Source organism: Leptonotus elevatus, chromosome 5 (assembly GCF_054856555.1).
Source record: "Leptonotus elevatus isolate MCC_2025b chromosome 5, RoL_Lele_1.0, whole genome shotgun sequence".
NCBI lineage: Eukaryota > Metazoa > Chordata > Actinopteri > Syngnathiformes > Syngnathidae > Leptonotus > Leptonotus elevatus.
Window position 1 is genome coordinate 12,872,032 of NC_141243.1, and position 22,714 is coordinate 12,894,745.

Consider the following 22,714-nt stretch of genomic DNA (forward strand, 5'->3'; position numbering starts at 1 on the left):
GAAATAATTCAATAAAGTGCTCCAACAATATGAAGAAAAAAAAACTATCGCAGTTTAATCCGTTTAGGCTTATTTTGTACACCCAAGGTCAGATTTTAAATCTCTGGCTTTTGTGGAGTGATGTGGTGATTGGTTGGTGAATGTGATTATTTCGCCCTCTATAGGACAAACAAAGCATAGCAAGGGAAATAAAGTAGTGTACAGCGTCCCGACATACGACATTTGAGGTTACACTTTTACATGTATTTATTAATTTATTATTTTTGAACGTATAGTACACTGAATTATGTGTAACAAAAAACTCAAGTCAAGAGCAAATAAAGTTCAAATGTACTGAAGTTGACAAATGAAGGCCGAAAAGTACTTTTTATTGATGCATCATGACATCCCCGCTTTTCTTCTTCCTGACCTCCTATCTTCCGTCTTTATCTTTAATATGAAGACAATGAAGTGTGCATGGGTGGGTGGGGGGGGGGGGGGGGGGGTTGGGGGGTCACCGTGCAATTGTCCAAAAACGTGCTTGTGTTTTTACCCTCACCCACCAATTGCCTCCCAGTGGAACTGATCAGAATGTAAAGACTTAATTCTATTTTCTACCCCAAAGTCCTCATTTAAAACGAATCCCTAATAAAAATCGAATTCATAATAAAACATTAGTTTCTAACTTGCTCAACATATCTGCATATTCCTTCAAACGTCTTGGCAGATCTTAGTTCCAAGGGACAATGTTAATGTAAGTTGAGGAATTTCATGTAGTGCATTTCCGCCATCTTGTGGCATCTTTGCTGTGGCTCAGACCAGCCTTTTTTCCTTTTTCCCCTTCCTGACTTTTCTCCGCTCACACATTATTTTCTGCTTTCCTTTACCTCCTTCCACATCTGAACTGCTTTTTTCTTATTACATTCTCTCTACTTTTCCTTTATCCTTCCTTCCATCACACTCACGTTTTTGGATGGTTTGCTTCAAACAGACGTAACAGAAGGATAAATCACACAAACCCAAAGAAGCACGCTGAGTTACCAGTCGACTTACTACTTTTCATTCAATTGGGAGTATTTTTCATAAATATATTTACTGCGACTTTAACTGCACTCTTTCATTAGCAATAGACTCTACAGCACGTTCTGTCTGCCGTAAACCGAGGAGCCCACTTACACAAAAGGTGGCTAACCAGGGAGGGCCACAAACACTTCATCCAGATTATTAAATTAACACTTTTTTTTTCCTTTTCTCACATGTGTTAACCGATAAGAAAAATATATAAACCACATTGACAGTAATAACACTTGAAAGAGTTTATTGTCATTCCAATAACTTAACACATCCCCAGAGTGCCCATGGAACATGTTTTTTGTATTTATTTTTTAAAGCGGGAGAGAAAGTCATTCATCAGCCATTAGTGAACATGCAGTGTTGTAAAACTATTTAACAGGAAGGTTATGAATGTTGAAAGGTTCGCTTTAGAGGACTGTGCCACCATAATACAGAGGACTTAACTATAGGTTTTATTATAGGTTTCAAACAGAAATTCGCTAGATTGCAAATCATACTGGATTAAAAAACAGAACAGACTTTTACTCTAAAAACTCCTTTGTACAGGCACAAATGTTGGCGAATTGTCTTGAAATGCATTATTAACCAACTTATTTTTTTATACAGAAAATATGACAATTGTGACTACACAGTTCTGCTAAAGCGTTGTTATAAGCAGTTTATAATTGTGACCAGCAAAGACACACCCTGTAACAGAAACACTGGAATCACATGCGACTGAATTCCAACAATTTGCTGTCGAGCAAATTTAAGCTGTGATTGCTTTTTGTTGTATTAAGATTTACAGATGATGATTTTCATAGCCTTTGAGAAAGAGGAAAATAATATTTTGGGGTGAAACGCTAGTGTGTTAGTGCTACTGACATGACCTGAACCCTCCCTTTTTCATTTCCAGGCTGATTGACTGAAAACGGCGGACAAATCAGAAACAAAAAAAGGACATACAACATTAAAAGAGGAACACAAAAAGACGAAAGATTTCAAATACTGAAGGGGCATGTTTTTTGCCACCTGTGCTCAGTAGTAGTATATTTTTAAAAGAAAACAATCATTTTTTTTGTGTTTGTCCCCAATCAAATCTCTATGTATAAGACTTATTTACATACAGTGTCTTTAAACAGCAGCTTAAACAAAGTGTGATCCAAATCTCTCTGCTGTTCCAAGCCACTCCATGAAAACAAGCCAAGCGTTGACAAAAACAAAACAAAACAAAACAAAAGGACAGCAGACGGGGTTACGATCCCACACGGGTGGTGGTGGTCTTCTTGTCGGAGAAGAAACTCCGGAGCAGGACCACCTGGCTGATGCTGACCACCAGCAGGACCAGGGCCTCACCAATGGACCAAAAAGCCACACGCGTGTTCAGATCCTCGGCGCGGCTGCGTCCCTGTGCCTCGCGCAGGCGGAAGTGCGTCTGGTAGTCGATGACTGACTTGAGAGCCTCGTGGATGGACACGCAGGCCGACTCCAGCTGAAAAATTCAGACGGGATATTTCAGGTGGCAATTAAAACATTACAAATCGAAAATATCACGGCGGGGCAAGAAAAAGTGTCATTGTGATTCTTGTCTTAGCTGACTTTAAAGGGTGGGGTACACCAAGGACATTTTGAACATGTTCAAAATTGCAAAATTTCCTTCCACGTTTCACAAAAGTCTGTCTGGAGCTGTGTTAAAGTATATATGCAATTTTGAACAGAAAAAAATAGCAGGCAATTTCACAAGTGCCTGGACTGTGGAGAGAAAAATAATATTCAATAGCACTAAATAGAAAGGAAAATGAATTAAGTTTCATTATGGCTCGTGTCAGCAGGAATCTTAAATGTACAGCAGTATAAATTATTAAGAATATCAGTAATGTCATTGGATATTGAAAATGGATGGATGCTTAAAATTGCCTCACTGAAAATGTTTCTAGACAAGAAAAGACGGTTTAGTGCTACACACAATATACATTTAAGAAATAAAATGTGTTGATTGTTATACTGTTGTTATTTTGTTTGTTAAGTTAAAAAAAATTGCTTCAGATCCCTTTGATTAATCTGTTGGGGAAAAAATGCTCCTCAAAATTGGAAAGTATCTCCAAATTGTTTAGCAGACAAAAAGTTCATTTGAGCCTTGACATAAAAAGGAGAGGAACATGCAGAAATGTACCAACAATTTGAGGAAGTACAAAGCTAAAGTTATCTGAATGCTAATGAACAAAACATTTGATGGCCTTTTAGATTATACAAACAGGAATAACTTGTATTTGCGCAAAGCACAAAAAATAATTTAAACTAAAGTAGAAAGTAAAATATGACAAAGTAGAGCATCATTTTAAAAATGATGAGCACATCTGCCTCACAGGTTGTGTTGTTCCGTCCACAGTCAGCCGGAAAAGGCTCCAGCTGACCCAGCACCTAAACGAGCACGGGTGCCATCGAAAATGTATGGATGGTTATCACGAACTCACGTGGGTGAGGGCGGTGGCCCTGTTCTCGTTAGGGAAGAGCGGCGGGTCGTCCCCGACCTGGAAGTCGAAGTAGACCGTCTTGTGTGTGAACGTGGAGAACTCGTTGCTGAAGCAGAACTTGTATGTCCCGTCCTTAGCGGCAGTAAAGGTGAAGCTGTCGTACTGCTTCTTCATCTCCTTGTAGAGCGTCGTGCCGTCCGGATCCTCCAGGCGGCAGTCCACGTCGTAATGGCCGCCAGTCACCACCTGGGAGAATATGCAATGGGGGGGGGGGGGTGGATGGTATTAAGCACAATTACAGGCATGGTGATGAAACATATTCATTTTGGCTTGATCCTTTTCTATACTTGGTCAAATTTGTTTAGGTGTGAGCTTACTGGTTCCTTCCGAGCAAGCTGCATGCTTTCACAGCTGGCAGCATTCTTGCCGCAGGCTAATAATTATGACTTTACTACACGAGCTGGGTTTACATGGAGGCGGATGGTGCCTTGTATTCTAATTACAATGAAACCAAATGACCAAACGCAATGAAAATGCTCCATGTAAACAGTTCAATCAGAGTAAAAAGGCCAAATCTTAATGGAATTTAATTCAGGATCACAGGGGTGGTATATTCCTTTTGCCAAATTCGAACAAACGTCATGTAAACATTTCAATCGTAATAGCCAGGCTTCATCTGCAACAATCGAATATGTTTTAAACTACCTGTAACTTGTTTTAATCAAGCTGTCACTTAATAATAAATAAACGAATGAACTCCACGTTGAAAATGTTGACATTTACGTCAATCTGTGCTGCATCGCACATGCAAAGAGAAGATCAGAATAGATCACGTCATGATTCTTAATCTTCGATCGGAATGGTTTTAATTGGAATGACAAAAAAAAGTCCCAGTGTATACCGGCTACTGTTAATGTATGCTCGTGATACAACTACTGCATGTTGAGATTTGCCTATGAATTAAACAATTACGTCGGGAACTCTGACATAAACCTCGGACCGCTGTTTTAGTTATTTCACAATCCGTAAAAATGCCAATGACTGCGCTTCCTATTTTCCATTTGATTACTTTTTGTCTCAGTGACACACATATACTTATGTATCAATTATATAAATACTCGAGTAAATGATAATAAAAATAAAATTAAAATCATGAGTTACATGTGTGTGTGTGTGTGTGTGTGTGTGTGTGTGTGGGGGGGGGGGGGGGTCCAATGGACCCCGAATGAAGTTGGCTATAACACCTTAGCTGGAGTATATAGCTTGGCTATAACACTTTAACCGTTCACTGGTGCGTAATTTGTACTTGAAGTTCTTGCGAGACTCACGGCAAAATAGCTCTAAATGGCGATTTGCCGGTCACGGCAAAATATCCACTTCGCCATATGGTGCCCAAATCGCTCGACAAAGCCTGGCCTTCACATAAAAGGCAAGCGCGTTACAAACAAACCTACACACCTGGAATTCTAGCGTACACTTGGTTCCGGTGGTGATGTCCTCGTAGAAGCACTGTTTGGCGTTGTCAGGCAGCTCGAACGTGAGCTCGGAGCCCAGCGCCCAGCCGCACAGGAGGAGCTGGGCCCACAACACCTGCAACATCACTCGCAACGAGCCGTACATTCTCTTAGTATCCAAGTCGAGTGGAGGGGGGACAAAGGGGGCGAGGGACCTGTGAGGAAGAGAGTCAAATAAAGGGAATGAGGCACAAAAAAAAGTATTTAAAAAAAGACAACCCAGACCTAATCGTTAGGGGCGAGTTAGCTCGATGCTAACGAACAAGCTGTCTGGCCGCGGTGTCATAAAAACGGAAGAGCGCAAAGGCCCGAGCACATCCAACAGCACTGTTTGCACGCACTTATAAGTCCAAACACGCTAAACTAAAACCTTTTGTGATGTATTAATACTTTTTTTTTTTTTATATCGGAGATATTCACTCACCTCAATGAGTTCCTCCCGGATACGACTAATTCTGGGCAACGTTATTACAAGTCGGAAGTGCCCATTGGCTGTCATTTAGTATAAACCCGCCTCTTTCTCTCCCTCATTGGTCGGAAAAAAAGGAGGGCGGTGCGTGAGTGACATGACGTAATTTGACGCCTACGCTCCAACGTGGCTGGTAAGATCATAAGTGATAAACCACCGTTGAACAACGTATTATACATTTCTTATAAAACCGTAAAAAATGAGTGATTTGTATTATCTACAGAGCACCAGGAATGACATGGGGATGGGTGGACAAATTTTGACCTCAATACATGCATAACGTGCACACAAATTTTTATTTGTGGCCTGCATAAATAAATAATAATGAAGCCCCCCCCACCCCCCTCCTATATGAACACATTTTGAACCTTCAAAAAAAAAAACACACAATTACCATCATATCCTAACCAATATATTACATTGCTACAACCTTGCGAATTAGAATCTTCTTCCCCTTTCAACTTCCTGATCCTGTCTATTCCTCCTCACTCACGAAAAGAATTTGAGCATTTTCAATTTTACCATTTGCAGCTCTGTCCCCTGGTTATTACATCTCTAAACCATACAACATAACTGGTATCGTTACTCTTCCCCTTCCCTTTCCTTCAGATGGTGATCAGATCTTATACTCTGTGAAATCTGTGTGCTGTTATTGTTTAATTTAAAACATCTGTTCATAATGCAACGCACATATACTTACCAAAATAACTTACCCCAATGGTTGGAAGTAAATACATACGAATACTTTTGTTTCTGTACTTAAGTCGATTTTTCAGGTATTTGTACGTTACTTGAGTATTTATTTTTCTGACATCTTCTTCTTTTTGCTCCACTCATTTGAAAAGAGATATCTGTATTCTCTACTCCTGACAGTTTGTCAAAATAGGCTTGTTAATTTTTTTCAGCCGCCACAGATGTCGACACAATTTAACAACAGAGAGGTCAAGTCAACCGTGATTGAAATCCTAGGGACTTTTGAGGCAGGTGAAACACAGAGATGGCAGCGACTTTGAAGAATGTGAACCAGTGCTCATGAATGACAACAGCAATGGATTCGAAGAAGCAAGATATTCCCCATCCATTGCCTTATTTCGAAGAATTGTTTGATATGGCACACCTCAGGAATTATTTGTGGCAAATGAATTATGTCTTGTGCCAGCCTATGAATTTCTTGCTGAAAAAAAATCTGTATAATCTGAAATAACACATTAAAGGACATGTAGAATTTAGTGCTATCTAGTGGTGAACTAATAGAATGCAGTGGCCTAATTTCAGAACATGTGCATTTTGAAGCACACACTAGGACAGAGCTAAGTTTATCTCTTTCAATTATCCATAGCAAAAAGTTGGCGCAGCACGATGCAATATAATAAGCCATTACTAGACCAACAATTATATTTAAAAAAATATGTTGATGTGATACAACATATTTTTTTGCATATTATTTAAATTATTAGTATTTTTTATTTTAATTTAGCATTTTTGTTAGTCAGTTTACAACGTTAGCAAAGCTAATGGAGGGAAACATGTTGTGATATGTCTAGTTATTTTAAGTAGGAAATTATTTTGTGTGCAGAATGTTTTTTATCTCTCTCTCTCTGAGTCATCAAAACAAACAGGTATTGTAATAATAATAGTGTGTGTGTATATGTATATATATATATATACTTTGGTACTTCAGTACATTTCCGTCCGTACTTTTTCCATTTACCTAAGTACAGGAATTTTGAATCAGTGCTTCTACATTTTTTTGTCTTTTCTCACAAGCACCTGCAATTGTACAGAGTGCGAGTACTTGTGGCACCTGTGTGAAACCAAAATAGCACATCGTTACATCTTTAATCCATACAAGAGACGCTGTGACCTGATCAAGTGTCTGCGCAGGCGACAGACAGTAGAATGCACCGTTTGACCCAGAATGCAACTCTCGCGAGAGCAAAGGCCGGGCGAGATTAACGTGCTAGGGGGAAGCTGGCGAGACAAAACAAAAGCCACACAGTACACACATTTCAACCACCTGGCGCTGGTCGCTTGTTATTTGAATTTTGTTTGTTTGTTTGTCACCCCTTCCCCCGATTCAATATCTTGAATATATCGTTCAAACATGCCGAGCAGCATGTCTTTGCTGGAGGCCGACGAGGGAGAATCCGAGGTCCCGCCGCCGCCACTAGTGCACGCTTTCGCCGGTATGGGCCTCGACGAGCACCTCGGCACCCAAAGCCAGGCGGCAGCCGAGCTATCGGATGAAAGTCCAGTCTTGTACCATCATCACCAGCTCATCCCGGCGTCCCGCTTTAACCTTCTCGGTACGGTTCTCGACTTGAAGCCGCTGCCGTATCGACCACCTTCGGGAGACGAAGGGAACGTCACGCCCGAGGACGAAGAGCCACAAGTCCCAACCACGTCGGGTAGCCCGTTGCTATCGCAGGCCCACCAATACATCCATTCATCAAGGCCGGGCGGCTCCGCGATGCCGTCCGCGTTGGATCAAGTGGAGACTGTGTTGCTCTACAACGGGGACGAGCGGGGAGACGACGCCGGCGTGTACTGCGGAGAGCCCGGCGGCGGCTGCTTTGAGGCCGAGGCGTCGCTCCTGGCTCGCCGGAAAAGTGTCAACACTACCGAATGCGTGGCCGTGCCGAGTTCCGAGCACGTTGCGGAGATCGTAGGCCGACAGGGTGAGTCTTTGTCAAAAATGTAAGAAGGAGGCTAAACGTGCTTAAGCAGAACGGTAAATTACACAAAACGAACCGTGCCATGTTGGGAATTGGGCCGTGTTTGTGCTATCAAGCGAGCTAACTTTTAGCTCCCAACTTATTGTTGCAACTAGCACGTTACAAAACCGATTTTTAATGCCTTTATTTAAATTAAAGTTGTTTTCGCGTTAATAGTTAAGTTCCAAACTCGAACTCATATACAGCATATTTCTCGAAGTTGACACTTTTTTCCTGCTGATTTTTTAAATATGTTTATGTTCTCTGGAGTGCGGCTAGCCTAGTTAGCTTGGGTCCAAAGTGGGTCAACTCAGCACCGCCCGACTGGAATGAACCTAGTCTAAAACGCTTTCAACGAACGTTTTAAACGAACAAACACACACTCTCACTCGAATCGTCAATTTATTTCACAGCTCGTATTTATTTCTAGATATCTAATCTATACATCGTGTGCTTTCTTTTGTCTTCGAAGACCGCAAGTTGCTTTGCCACATCAGCCCCATTTGTAGTTTTTCATTGTAGTTCCTCGTGGGTAGAACTATGATTTCCCACGTTCGATTCAACACAAAACACACGTATTCTTGAACATACAGCCTGGTCCTTCGTCTTTTGATTCGCTTTGTCGTGGGTTTCGCACATGATTAAAGAAGAGTGTTGGAGCTCCTGCTGATGGGGGATGGTGCACCCTGTTAACACAACAACAGGAAATGGCTGGACTCAACCACAGCTTGAAAGGAATATTTAATCCACTAGAAATGACATTAGAGGTCGAGAGCTTTAACTTGCATTATGATTTATTAGCATTATAGAAATTAGGGACAAACTCAAATCGAGTGGTTCTCAAACTTTTACAACTAAGTACCACTATGACCAGCTACAGTACTCTAGTCTGTCAACATCAGCAGCACTGCAATTAAATATTAAAAAAAAAACTACTTAAATTGATACATTTAAATTAGTAATGTTCAGTACCATTTTCTTAAGCGCGATACCAGTATGATTATTCCCTCTTGAGTAGATATATCTAAAAGTGTTGAAAATGGCTTGTTCTCTGGTGATGCAATGTTAATGGTTGAAAAAACACTAACATGTTGTACTCTGACATTTATTGAAATTATTTTTGCTTCCCACTAAGCAGGCTTTTTTTATTTTATTTTCATCACACAGGTTGTAAGATTAAAGCGCTCCGAGCCAAGACGAACACCTACATCAAGACGCCTGTGAGGGGCGAGCAGCCAGTTTTCGTTGTGACGGGACGCAAGGAGGAAGTGTGCATGGCCAAACGGGAGATCCTGTCGGCCGCCGAGCACTTCTCCCTCATCCGGGCCTCCCGGAACAAAGCGGGCACTCTGTCGGTCGCGTCCGGGCCGGGGATCCCCGCTCTGCCCGGACAAACCACTATTCAGGTAGTGGGGATAGTGCGTACATTCTGTATTGATCTCATTCAGCAGTGTTTTCTAACATTTATTGAGCCAGGGAACATATTTTACATTAAAAATAACAACATGCACCAACCTCACTCCCCAAATCTATTTTTTTTGTAGCGTTTCTTTAACAAGAACAATTGTATAATACATCCTTTAAGAATGACCAAAATAGAATGTAAATAAATAAACAGCTTTTGCTTAATTGCTATTTTTTCCTCTTAACTTTCACAGAATTTTATTTGGGCTTCTTTTTTCAATATTATTTTAACGCCCTTGGCTGGTGTTATAGCCTTTATCAACTCATATTTGTGCTGTGTATTAACGTTTATTTTCCTGCAGGTGCGGGTGCCATACCGTGTTGTAGGACTGGTTGTGGGTCCAAAAGGTGCGTCATTTTGCTAATTCTTTATTTTTCTGTAACTTGATTCACATGATTTTGTGCAGGAACATGTTACAAGTAATTTACTATTTTCCATTTAGCGAACTGTAACACAACTTGTCGTTGTTTTGATGGCACACGCACACCTCACCAAACGCGAATACTAGGGCCCGACCAATATGCGTTTTTTGAGGCCAATGCTGATACAGATTTTCGATTATAATTTTTGTAATGCATAAAATTAATCCACCCACCCTCTTCCTTTTCAATGAGTGTCACCTATGAATGAACTTTCGCTATTAAGATTTACTCTGCTTTGAATGACAAGTCCATAGTATGACCTTATCAACAAACTTATTGTATAGATTTATGTGTCAAAAAAAAAATGCTGTGCTGTATATGGTTAGAGTACGTAATTGGTCTGGAAAAATAAAAATTATTTGATTGAGATTGAAATCATGATTAAAACAGTTTGAATTTGAAATCATGATTAAAACAGTTTGAATTAAAACTTAGTATTTATTCACCTACTAAAGCTGCTCAACTGCTTAAAAGTCATCGTGGCGTCATGCCCATTCATCCCTATAATTTGAACATTGTTTTTGTCAAGTACAAATGATGTTGTAAATATTATGTATATTCAAGCCTCTTTCATTTTTATTACTCATTTTCATTCTAAGCTTGAACCTTTTGTATATATTTTTATCTTGTGTTATTTTCACAAGTCTTGGGACTTACTGGGATAACCTGGGACCTCTGTAATTGTATTTCGTGCCATGTTGTGGAAATGTGTGATAAGACAACGAAAATCCTTGCATATTTGCATCCTTGAATTTTGGGGAAATAAATTCTTTGAATCCTTGAAATATCACCTTTAGATATAACTTGAAAGGACAATGACAAAAAACCCCAAAGTTAAATCAGAATAGAATATACTAAAATAATAGCAACTGAAAAAAATAGACTGTCTGTGCGTTTTGACCTCTTGGGGGCAGTGTGGTGCCGCACATTCACACTTACAGTGAATACAGAAGAAAGTTACGATTGATTTCTATTAACATAACTCGTGTTATCTTACCTGCGGGTATGTTTTCCCGCAGCATTTGTGTGTGAATATTCGTTATTTAAAGGAAAAACACTCCCGAAGTCGATGCTAACTTCCCGTTAGCATTTGAATGGGATCCTCCCTTCACTTTTAACATTAGCACTAGGCTAGCAATGTTTTAAAAACAAAGCAGGTTTTGTATTCAAATATACAGTGGATGTAATTCTTATTGTCGCGTGTTTAGTTTTCCAGTTAATTCCAACTGGGGTGTCATTAAACAGCTTAAAGGGCGCTTGAATAACATACGCTACACACTTGCTAGTTGCTAATGCTACGCAAGCAAAATGGTGCATTCAGGGTACTTTGTCAGTTTTCTTTGATTGTAAAATTTTAAGGGGAAAATTATTGGCCGATTGTTTTGGCAGATGTTTGAAGGGCAATAATCGGCTGATTAATCGGTCGGGCCTTAACGAATACCTCCACAAGTGTCATGAAAATTGGGGCACATTTTCCAGTCTGTATGTTCCATTTATATAAAGCAATTCCTGATTTGTGTTCCAGGGGCGACCATAAAGCGCATCCAGCAGCAAACACACACCTACATCGTGACGCCGAGTCGCGACAAGGAGCCGGTGTTCGAGGTGACGGGCATGCCGGAGAACGTGGACCGCGCCCGCGAGGAGATCGAGGCGCACATCGCCCTGCGCACGGGCACATGTGGCGGTGGTGGTGGCGGCCTGGAGGCGCCCGGCGCGGACAACAACGACTTCCAGTTTAACGGCACGGATGTCAGCTTCGACAACAGCGAAGCCGGGTGGTTCCGCGCCGGCGGCCTCCTCCCGGCCAACCCAAGCAGCGGCCAGCGGGCCAACGCGGGCGGCGGCATCCGAATGTCTTCCACCTACCGCAACGACAGCTCCAGCTCCCTGGGCAGCGGCTCCAGCTCCACCGATTCCTTCTGCGGAGGAGGCGGAGCCAACCGCATGGCCGACTTCAGCCCCACTTGCTCGTTCAACGCCAATTCCAATAACAACAACAACAACAGCAGCAGCAACGACAACACAGGGGCCACCAGCTTCTGGTTCGGGGACGGCCTGACCCCGGGGGGCTCCGAGGACCCCGTCGCAGTGGTGGGCGGGAACTCCTCGTCGGGATTCGAACCCCTGACCATCTCCACGGGCGCTGCGCCGCCGCACATCTGGAGCCCCTTTGTGGACCACCAAAGTCTTCAGGCCTTTGATGCAAGGCCCACTCAGGTAGGTGGCATTTGAAATAATGCTTGGATGTGTTTGGTGCGGGAGAACCAGAGCCCTGACCTAAACCCCGAGCCTGATTTCACCCTTACTGAAGCTTGAAAAGAGGCACTGTAGAAAAAATGTTTTGTTTTCAGACAAGTCAGCCCGGGACTCCCCGCCTCTCCCCCACTTTCCCCGGCGTCGACGCCTTGGAGCACCCCCAGGCGCTGCACATGCTCCGTGCCCCCTTCGGCGGCACCCAACGGCCGCCCTCCTACTGCTCTGCTTTCTCCTCTTCCTCCTCCGGCGACAGCTCGTCCTCGTCGCCGCCCGAGCCCTCCCTCGCCTACGGGGCCGGGCCGGGGCGCCGCCCGGGCCCCGACGCGTGCGTCCGCTGCCTGGACGGCCGGGCCGTGGCCGCCCTGGTTCCCTGCGGCCACAACCTCTTCTGCGCCAAGTGCGCCGGCCAAATCTGCCAGTGTCCCGACGCCGTCTGCCCTGTGTGCCTGTCGCCCGTCACCCAGGCCTTGCGGCTGCGCAACATGTGACTGGCGGATGGCTAAATCCTCAAATGTAGCAACCAGAAAACGTTTCAAAACGTTTTTTTTAGCCACCTTTTGGTTTCTTTTTGTGTTGGAATTTGCAGCCGTCTTTTGTGACCGCCACCCTCCGGAGGGGGCGCAAGTGAGCATGTTTACAAACGGCAGGATCCCTGGCCCGTATTGTTAACCAGTCGTATTATACATTTACGCATTACATACCAAAAGCGGCACGAGAAGCTGCTTTTATTCCCTCTTACTTTATCAACACTCCACAGGGCGTCAACTCATTACCTTAGCGGTGCTACTCACCCCCCCCCCCCTTTCTTTTTCCCACCAGCTCGCAGGAGCCACTACGCCAGGATCAAAATCGTTTACGGTTAAAACTCGTGCCTGAAATTAAGTTACGAAAAAATTCAGTTTGCTTAAAAAACGATGAAAAAAAAAGCGTGGCCTTTTTTTTCTTTTTAGACTGATGTAATGTATACATCGAGGTTCAAAGTCTTAACATGTAATAATTATTTTTTGCTTCCTCATCCTTTTTGAGCATATTTAGTACTAACATTCCTTTTACGAAACTGCTGTAAATCTCGGAACAACTCCTTGAATGTTCTCCAGTGTTCACTTTTTTTTTTTTCTATAAACGTACGACTTTCATTTCCTCATCCTGCCACCGGGCCTATGCAAGAGTCCGCCTGGGTTGGGGAAAAACAGGGCGAGGAAATAAAACGAGGGATTTGACGGTACTTTTTCAGTGGGACTCGAAAACTTTGTTAATCCATTCCACGCGCCCCAAAAATAAAATCATCTCAGAGTTGTTTTTTTTGACCTACGGGACTGTTGTCAGGACGTTTGAGGGGGAAGCGCCTGGAATGTAGACACTACACAACTAAATAGTTTTTCGGTTCAGTTTTTTTTTTTTATTGTTGGATATCATTTTCTCAGTTATTTGTTTGCTTGGAAACTAAACCCACACCCCCAAAAACCCTCCAGGTTCTTTCTCCTCCAATGTTTATCCGTCCTTTTTGTTGTTTTGTTTCGGTGAGGGTGAATGCAATATACATGGTCAACCCTATTGTATTATATTATTACTGTTAAGGACTGAGATATACAGAAGTTATTTTTATTTTGTTACATTTCATATTCTATATATATATATATATATAAATATATATATATATATATATATATATCTTGACAAAGTATCTATATTCCGATGTTTACAATAAGATTTTAATTTTTCTATTTTTTCTTTGCGCGGGCGATAAACACGAATGAATTTGCAACGCTTTATCTGCTTCGTAGTTGTTAGATTTGTCGGAACGCCACCACTGGAAATATGGAATGTGCGTGCACAAGCATGTAAAAAAAAAAGAAAAAAAAGTAAATTTAAACCGCTGAAGTTATGAGCTGCCTGCTAATGCGTGTTTAAGAAAGTGTACCTTTTTTAGTAGCCGTTTTTTGTGCTAATTTTACTACTTTATGTATATGTAGGGGGCAAGTCTTATGGCATATATAAAAATCTCAATTCAAAATGGGGCGGAGTTAGGAGTTCAAAAAAAATGCAAGACTATATTTTATAAACAGGCCTTTTAAGTTATTGCGGCCAAAGCACTGATGTTATTATTATATATATTTGCTGTAAAGAGAATTTTAAGAGTTTTATTTTTCTGATATTAAAGTTACTTAATAAAGACGGTTTCATTTAAAGCCACATTGAGTCTCTTGTTTGTATCACTGATGACTTGCTTTATTCATGTAAAAGTTGAGTGAGTTTAAATGTGGGATCATTAACATCAGCATGCACTACAAAGGTTATATATTCATATTTACATACACCTGATTAAAAAAACTAAAACACTACCGACTAATCACAACAGGAACATTGTGAGTTATGTTGGTGAAACGGTGGGAAGACAAAATGGCATCCTTAGTGTTCCAATACAAATGCACAGTAGGTCAAAAGTAAAGTGCTAAACATAAAAAAGTCACTTCATAAAAAGGTTTTTAAAAAAAGGTCAACACAATGTATCAAAATGGCTGGGAAATGTAGATTCACAGCTAGTATTTTGTGAACTGAATCAGTCACTGGCCACAAGATTAGGTACACAATCTAATGAGATGTTAAACGCTGCCTTTACAAATTAAACCGTCATCTTCAGAGACTCACACCCACCTGTAATTCTCACAAAACCTTTGATTCATGACAAAGTCACGTCTGACATTTGGTTTTACATTACCTTTTTTTTTTTTGTAAATTATGAATTATTGTATAATATGCCTTTCTCATAAAATGTGACTGTTGTAGTATTAACCTGCTTTCCAGATAAAATAACAGTTTTTTTTAATGAAACCTCTAAATATTCTCATTTTTTTCTTTAGTCAAATTTCCACAATACTTGTCACTCCATTTATTTTGAAATATTTCACATTTAGTCACATCAAATAAACATTCTCCTGCTACCATTTCCTTCCCACATTTTCTCACAAAAGTACAATTTAATTCACTTTGCATTCGCCCCTTTTTTTCTTCATAAAATTCTAACGCTATAGTACTCTCCACTTCATTGTCGTAAAATTATTTTCGGTAAGATGCAACTTTCATATAATTTTACAACTTTTTCTTCTCATAATAGATGAATATTACCCCTTCTTGGTAAAAAAAATACAACTATTCAAAAATAGGAGTTCTCAATAGGAATTCTCAACATTTCTCCTTTTAAAGCTGAGACTTTTTTTTTGCCAACTTATTGCCCCTGTCCACCTGATAAAATTCAAGCTCTCTTTTTCCACATTTTTCTCCCAATAGTCCACTTCCCCCCCAATAAAGATATAACTTTATTCTTATATTTTTTCTCAACTTTTCTCTGTTAAAAGTCCGATTTCACCCCTCAAAATTCTTGTAATATTTCCACTTTATTTCTTGGCAAAACATTTTTTAAACTTATTTCTCATAGAATAAGTTAGTTTTTTCCTTTTCCGCATTATTTTTTCTCTACTGGTTACCTTTATCCCTTAGATGAAATTCTAATGATCTAAATTGTCTTTGTTTAAAATTCAAACTTTCTACTCATTATAGTCTCACCCTTTGTCCTGAGAAAATTACAACTTCATACTTGGAAAAATATGACTTATTCTTATAATTTGATGACTTTCACCCCCAATGTTGTATTACATCTTGGGGAAGAAACCCCCCCAAACTTAATTCTTTAACAAAAAAAAAAAAACTCCCAACTATTCATGTGTTTTCCTTTACAATGTAGCCCTAATACTCCGTCATACTTCTGAAAATATCACTACCTGACATTAGATAGTTTTTTTGTTTTTTTAAATGTGTACCTAATGAAGTGGCTTGTAAAACCGCAATTGTAAAATCAACTACAATCTCAAAATAAGTGTTCTATTTATAAAAAAAAAAAAAAAAGCCACAATTGTTCATCATGTGGAAAAAAACACAGCACTCTGGTCTCGTCCAGCAGTCTGACCGATCCACAGTTTGCCCTTTCGGATGAAATTTTGGGTTAACACCACAGCACCGTCAAAACCCACCTGACGACGACAACACCAAGGAGCAAAGAGGGTCCATCCGTTGTGACCAGTTCAGTCGAGCGGCTGCGGGTCGGCGATGGGCATGGTGTGCAGCACCTCGTCCAGCAGCTGCAGAGCACGGTGCAGGTGGATCTCGATCCAGCACGGAGTCTCCTTGATGCTCTGCCGAGGGTAGTCGGGCCCCCAGCCCTTCACGAAGCTCATGCGCAGGATGCACAGGCGGCGGAGGTCGTCCACGCCGATACCGGCCGCCGCCGACAGACCTGCGGAAAAACACGCGGCACAATTGAGCCACTCGTGCTAAATCCACTATTGTCATTCTGAAATGCTGACATAAACAATTGGATTCGTTTGTGTTAAACTAAATGTTTCTCTTTTTTTTTCTCCGCTCCTTTTGGCTAATTAAAGGAACACAAATGACAGGTCTCTTAAGGGTTGAGACTTACTGATAGCGGGTGCGATGCCTCCCACCGAGCCGGGTCCGGGGATGTTTCCCGCCACGGCGGCCGCCTGCGCCGCAGCTGCCGCCTGAGCGGTCGCCGCCTGCTGCTGCATTTGCCTGTGACACTGACGCAGGTCGAACACCTGACACACAACATATGCACAATATTAGACAAAAGGAAGTGAATGCTAATACTTGTTCACCCATGTTCGAAGAAACCATGAGTTGTATATCAAACCCTAACGCTCGCTTTGAATCTTTATTTCAAAAGCCTGTCACAATGTTGTCTTCTAGCTTGAGGAAAGTTACAATATTTATGAGTTCGAACCGGACTTCATCAATGTAATTTCTCAAGTAGATTTTCTGATAAAAGTGTTTGCGTGTTAAATTGGAAGTGTTCATCTGGAATGGCTTACCTTGATGTAAGCGCTGGGGTAGATCTTGTGGACGGCGTCTCCGGGCGCTCGTCCGGCCTCGCGGTCCAGGTAGTAGCTCTGCACGAAGACGGCGTGGTCACTGAGGCAGCGCACCCACACGTCGCCCTCACCTTTGCATTCCAGCTGTACGCCTTTGCCAATGTGAAGCCTGACGGACGATTCAAACTTCACTTGACTGTCTTGTGTCTTCCATTTACATTTGTGCAGTGGTACCTTGGCTTCTGAGTTTCATTCATTCCGTGTCCAAACTCTTAAGTCAATTTACCGCATCTGTGTGTTGACGTGCAGCTTTAATGGGACGTGTGGCTAGTGAGTGACATCCGGAGCTCTGACTCCAGCTCTGTTTGAACATTCTGGGGCGGCATGGCTCAGTGGTAGAGTGGTCATCTCCCGTTCGTGAGGGTGTGGGTTTCGATCCTCACCCCTGGTGATCATGTTGAAGTGTCCTTGAGCAAGACACTGGTGTATGGTGTAGTTAAAAGCGCCATATAAAAAGCAGTCCCATTTACCATTTTTCACACAACTGACTTACAAATGTCCACGAGCTTAAAGCTAACGCATAATACAAAAAGCCATAGATGGGCTAATGAAACTAGCACTGACGCGGTGGTCGCAATAAACCGATATGTGAAGACAATGGTGGAGAATATTCTCTGTGGATTTTACATGGCATTTCTGTTTATTTCAACAAGTAAAGTTGATTTGAGTTTGATTTGCGCTTGGTCACCGAATGAATTCAATTCACAAGTCAAGGTAGCACTTAAATGTTACTTCAAACATGAGCTGTACGGTGAATAAAGGTTACGTGACTGATGGCCGGTGGGAGGTACCTGGCTCTCTCGATTGCCTCCGTGCGATGGACGTTGCTGAGCTGGCCTAGACAGAAGCGGTCCCCACCCGAGGGGTCCACGTAGCCATCCACGGTCACGACGGGGCATGACGACGGCACCTTGAAGGTCTCGCCCACCTGTAGGTCCATCTCGAAGTAGGCGATGGAGCACCAGTAGTCTGGAGCTGCGACACAGTTAAACCCATTGACACAAAAAAATACTTATACATCATCACATTCTAAATATATGCGGTAATCAAAATATGCAGGTAAAAAAAGTTACAATCATCCACCCATCCATCCATTTTCTGTACCGCTTGTCCTCACAAGGGTCGCGGGGTTTGCTGGAGCCTATCCCAGCTGGCTTCGGGCAGTAGGCGGGGTATACCCTGAACTGGTTGCCAGCCAATCCCAGGGCACACAAAGACGAACAACCATACTCACAATCACACCTATGGACAATTTGGAGTGTCCAATTCACCTGCCATGCATGTTTGTGGAATGTGGGAGGAAACCGGAGTACCCGGAGAAAACCCACGCAAGCACGAGGAGAACATGCAAACTCCACCCAGGAAGGCCGAAGCCCGGACTTGAACCTTTGCACTGGGAGGCGGACGTGCTAACCAGTCAGCCACCGTGCCGCCCTTAAGTTACAATCATGCAATTATATTTTTAACATAATCACAAATATTCAATCCATCCATCATATTTCCTCAAATAGTGGCCAAACGCTCAGCAGGTCCGTCATCACATCAGACTCATAGTCTACATTCATTGTGTGCTCTCACCGGGATGGTTTGATATGGGCGGCTGAAATGCAAACTCATCATGGACTGACCCTGAGGACGAGAGCAAAGTGTTCAAGGACCACCATCGTCTTTAGAAAAATGTACTGCGCACGGTTTCCTTTTGTCGTCGGACTCACAGTAGTGTGCCGGCTGAGGCAATGGCGGGTGGTGCTGCAGGTGACCATTGCTGTGGTGTGGCGTGTTAGGGGTGAAGCTGCTGTTCCTTGACCAGACGGCGTTGCCACCTGAAGGGATGGAGAAAACAGAGAGCCCCGCAGACATTTTGTTACGACCACAATTGAGTATTTATTCCGTGTTTTATGAAACTTCTCTTATTCAACATGACGTCGTTTTCTTGAACTTGAAGGAGTATGATTGGTTTCATATATTTTCTTATGTTTTGTCAATATCAAAATTTATTAAAAACATATTCTGGTTAATGGTTAGTACATTTAAATTAATTTGATAATAGGCAAAAAAGGTAATCTGTATATTAAAAAATGTATTTCTTTTTAAATGGTGAAATAATTATTTCATTTATATTGAACATATTTGTTCATTTTAATAAACAATACTTACATTTTTTAATAGAAAAAAACGTTAACTTTACAAATAAAAACAGACTATAAAAATGACATTTAATGAAGTAAAATATAATTTGATTGACTAGACAACAAAATTATTTTATATATATATATATAGTGTAACTAATATATAACTAATAATAATGAATTGTCAAATTATATTTGGTTAAAAACTAAATTATTTAAAAATAGTAGGTGAAAAACTATTATTTAAAACTAGAAAAAAAAGTTTTAATTACTAATGATAAAAATTCTAAATATAAAAATATATAATAATTTAAAAAAAGCTTAAAAAACATTTTGAATGGTGAAAAAATTATTTAAAAAATAATAAGAGTGACGAGGGAGGATTGAAGGGAGGGTGCAGCAGCTTATTAAAGACACACAACTATTAAAAAATATTTACTAAAATAACATGAGCAAAAATGACGAATTATCAGTTGCTACAGTTAACACAAATATGAAAGCATTTACAGCAGATACGATGTTGAAGCGCTAATACAAAATGTCTACACAAGTGCCAAGTTGTAAACATTAAACAGGTACATGAGATGGATCAAAAAAGAGGAGATGTTTCCAGTGGGATAAAGAGGTTCTTACTAGCTGATCCTGTGGCGACAGTAGGGAACGACGACGTGGAGGCAGAAGTGGACGCCTCGGCCGGCGGAAGCATGTTGGTGGGGGCGAATAAGTCCGAGGGTCCCGGGCGGCCCCCTAACGGAGGGTGCTGGATGGTCTGCATGGAGCGGCCCTCGTCCATAGCAGGCAGACTCTGAGGACCGTCGAAATCGTGCTCATCTTTGACCATCAGCGCCGAGCCGGGCCTGGAGCCTGTTAGATTCAGTCCCGATATGTCTGGTGGGGAGTTAAAGGAGGAAGTTATGAGAGCCTACGAGTATTGAATATGAGGTAATATTATAAAATATGAATTAGATGAAGTCTCACCTATTCCAGGAGAGACCACCCGCTCATAGTGATAGGGATTGACGCACACAATGTCAGCCTTTAGGTCGAAGGCATACTGGCAGTATTTGACATGCTTCAGTTCATTCTTGTGCAGGTCGGGCCAGCGCCACAGCTTGGCATAGACCACATGAGGGAAACCCTTGCGTCCAGCCACCTGAAAGGAGAGACAAAACACACACAGGCTGGTAAGATAATAAGAAGTAAGTACAGTAATATTTGAACTGACATGTTTCAAATTGAGCAAGTGCTATTTTAAAATCACTTTCTTTATCTTCCAATTTTATTATTTACATTTTCTAGACTTACGGGCATAGGAAAGGTTGGGATTCAGGAAGGCAATTTACTCCACCCACCTACCCCAACATTCACTATATATTTTAATGAGTATGTGCACAGTGATGTCATAAAAAAACAGGAAAAAAAACTGACAAACACTGATCACACCTGTAGTCTTCCATCCAGCGTCCTGGGGATGGTGACGCACTTGCTGGGATGGGCGCCATTGGTGGTGATGGCGGTGATGAGGGAGTCTAACTCATCCTTCTTCTCCTTGAGCTTTTTCACTAGGCTCTCGATGGCCCGCTTGGCAAAGCTCTCGCTCTCGCCGCCCTGCCGGTGGCACATAAGACTGTGCACGATGCTCAGACAGGCGTCATTGCTGGTGGGCGTGTTGGCGATGGACATGTCGGCTTTTGAGGATGAGACACACTGCGACAGGTGGGTTTCAACTCGAGAAACACACCATCGGGACGCTGGTGGGCGACAGGATACACCAGAATCAATGAGTCATCTCGGATGGTCGCCAGCCAATTGCAGGGAACAGACAAAGACCATTCACAGTCAAATTCACACCAATGTAGCATTTGAAGCATTCAATGAATTTAAGATGCACTTTTTTGGAATGTGGGATGAAGCCGCAGAACATCTACAAAAGCAGAGACAGAGGATTCCCACACATAAAGGCGAGAGTCGAGATTAGAACCCAGAACTTCTGGACCGTGAGGCAGAGTGGTCATTTTGCTACAATATCGAAATGTATGTATAAATGTATTACACACAGATATGTAAATACCAGAAAAATAAAACACCAGACAACAGGCAGAAGTCGAACATCCGGGCACTTTATGACGTTGCCGATCCTAATAATTTGTCGCCCTTTTGATTAGGCAGGGAAAATATGAACACTTTACAGCTGTCTTAGTAGTTATAACACCTGTTTGTCATATTACATATTATTACGCTAAGTTATCCAAAACACAACATGAATGAATATAACGTTGTAAAAAATAAAAAAAAGCCGTTTTGGCCAAATTTACAAAATAAATTCATCCGCTGAAAGCCGCAACGCTAGAGGGAAGTGACCGCTCCTACACTTCAAAATAAACGTCGCTCACGAGCACAACACAGAATCTGTTATTAGAGGGCGTAAGCTGGCATTTTACGTTTAAATACAGGTGTCTAGATACATTCAAAACATTTTAAACACGTGTATATATCTGGCTAAATGTATTCCCATTTGTCTTACATTTCTCTGCAGTAAGCACTGACCGGAAGCAGAAATGCTCATTAGCGTTCATTGACGAGCTACTGCATTAAAAAAAAAAAACTAGGTTAGCTATTCCCTTTTTATGCGCGCTATATCTGCACTTTTTAAAATAACGCAAAGCATTATTGTTTCGTTTGAATGATACCCTGGCGGCATCTTATTTATCGTACCGTTAAATCTTTATTTGTACGTGACGCCAACACTTACTTTCCGCAACCTTGCGCAAGCTGCTACCGTCGTTTTGGTTGCTTCCTTCTTCGTTTGAGTTGGTGATGGCCAACCAAGTGTTCTCAATAAAAAAGCAGTATCGACTGCTTAAAGATGGGAAGGTATGAAGGGGGGGAAAAAAATCACTGCTCTCTTCTGGTAAGTTCTCATCCAGTGTATTCGGTTCTTCTTCGTCTTTGTTTTGAGCAGCTCGTGCTCCGGCCCAATAGCGCCACATCATGCAAAGGGGTTGATGTAAATCTTGAATTGTAAATGATAAAAAAAAAATTTTTTTTAATGAACTATTCACACACACTGACACACAATTAGAGAAAACAACATTGAAGCTGTATTGAAATAATAAAAAGAAAAAAATACACGTTTTTAAAAGTATATGAAAATATGCATTACATAGTAATTGTATTGATATTTGAATCTTTTACGTTGTATTCATTATTTTTGGTATTTCTTACAATTGTTTCAACTGAACAGCGTCATACTGATAAGTCTAGAAGCCTAATGAAATATAAAAGCTGAT

General features: G+C 41.5%; 3 protein-coding genes across 5 annotated transcripts; 1 reads left to right on the forward strand and 2 right to left on the reverse strand.

Moving 5' to 3' along the window:
- Window positions 1-1,280: 1,280 nt before the first annotated feature.
- On the reverse strand, window positions 1,281-5,533 carry tmed7 (transmembrane p24 trafficking protein 7). 2 transcript variants are annotated; one of them, XM_086076694.1, is made up of 4 exons: window positions 5,445-5,533; window positions 4,965-5,175; window positions 3,507-3,752; window positions 1,281-2,524 (listed from the first exon to the last, which is right to left on the reverse strand). In XM_086076694.1, exons 2-4 carry the CDS (start codon window positions 5,124-5,126, stop codon window positions 2,288-2,290), a joined length of 645 nt encoding a protein of 214 aa, XP_085932820.1. In that variant the 5' UTR covers window positions 5,127-5,175; window positions 5,445-5,533; the 3' UTR covers window positions 1,281-2,287. The 2 variants fall into 2 exon arrangements, with proteins under 2 accessions (XP_085932820.1, XP_085932821.1); XM_086076695.1 differs by lacking the exon at window positions 5,445-5,533 and adding an exon at window positions 5,246-5,402.
- A 1,919-nt stretch (window positions 5,534-7,452) lies between these two features.
- LOC147173726 (RNA-binding protein MEX3B-like) lies at window positions 7,453-14,542 on the forward strand. The gene is made up of 5 exons (XM_086076690.1): window positions 7,453-8,167; window positions 9,371-9,609; window positions 9,970-10,015; window positions 11,616-12,310; window positions 12,445-14,542. The coding sequence occupies exons 1-5, from the start codon at window positions 7,594-7,596 to the stop codon at window positions 12,835-12,837; spliced, it is 1,947 nt and encodes a 648-aa protein (XP_085932816.1). The 5' UTR covers window positions 7,453-7,593; the 3' UTR covers window positions 12,838-14,542.
- A 1-nt stretch (window position 14,543) lies between these two features.
- On the reverse strand, window positions 14,544-22,360 carry LOC147173727 (SMAD family member 4-like). Of its 2 annotated transcripts, none has more exons than XM_086076692.1 (10): window positions 22,177-22,360; window positions 20,868-21,175; window positions 20,403-20,577; window positions 20,058-20,312; window positions 19,011-19,118; window positions 18,874-18,924; window positions 18,087-18,270; window positions 17,236-17,404; window positions 16,824-16,962; window positions 14,544-16,640 (listed from the first exon to the last, which is right to left on the reverse strand). In XM_086076692.1, exons 2-10 carry the CDS (start codon window positions 21,105-21,107, stop codon window positions 16,429-16,431), a joined length of 1,533 nt encoding a protein of 510 aa, XP_085932818.1. In that variant the 5' UTR covers window positions 21,108-21,175; window positions 22,177-22,360; the 3' UTR covers window positions 14,544-16,428. The 2 variants fall into 2 exon arrangements, with proteins under 2 accessions (XP_085932818.1, XP_085932819.1); XM_086076693.1 differs by having other exon boundaries at window positions 20,868-21,213.
- Window positions 22,361-22,714: the final 354 nt, after the last annotated feature.

Coding starts and splice junctions, on each gene's coding strand:
- LOC147173727 (XM_086076692.1), bottom strand. CDS start 21,107: ATGTCCATCGCCAACACGCCCACCAGCAATGACGCCTGTCTGAGCATC. Junction 18,271..18,873: donor GCCCATATCAAACCATCCCG/GTGAGAGCACAC, acceptor ACTGTGTCGCAG/CTCCAGACTACTGGTGCTCC. Junction 16,641..16,823: donor AGGCATCGCACCCGCTATCA/GTAAGTCTCAAC, acceptor GTTTTTCCGCAG/GTCTGTCGGCGGCGGCCGGT.
- tmed7 (XM_086076694.1), bottom strand. CDS start 5,126: ATGTACGGCTCGTTGCGAGTGATGTTGCAGGTGTTGTGGGCCCAGCTC. Junction 3,753..4,964: donor AGTGTACGCTAGAATTCCAG/GTGTGTAGGTTT, acceptor ATATTCTCCCAG/GTGGTGACTGGCGGCCATTA. Junction 2,525..3,506: donor GGGCCACCGCCCTCACCCAC/GTGAGTTCGTGA, acceptor TGAATTTTTCAG/CTGGAGTCGGCCTGCGTGTC.
- LOC147173726 (XM_086076690.1), top strand. CDS start 7,594: ATGCCGAGCAGCATGTCTTTGCTGGAGGCCGACGAGGGAGAATCCGAG. Junction 8,168..9,370: donor GGAGATCGTAGGCCGACAGG/GTGAGTCTTTGT, acceptor TTCATCACACAG/GTTGTAAGATTAAAGCGCTC. Junction 10,016..11,615: donor ACTGGTTGTGGGTCCAAAAG/GTGCGTCATTTT, acceptor TTTGTGTTCCAG/GGGCGACCATAAAGCGCATC.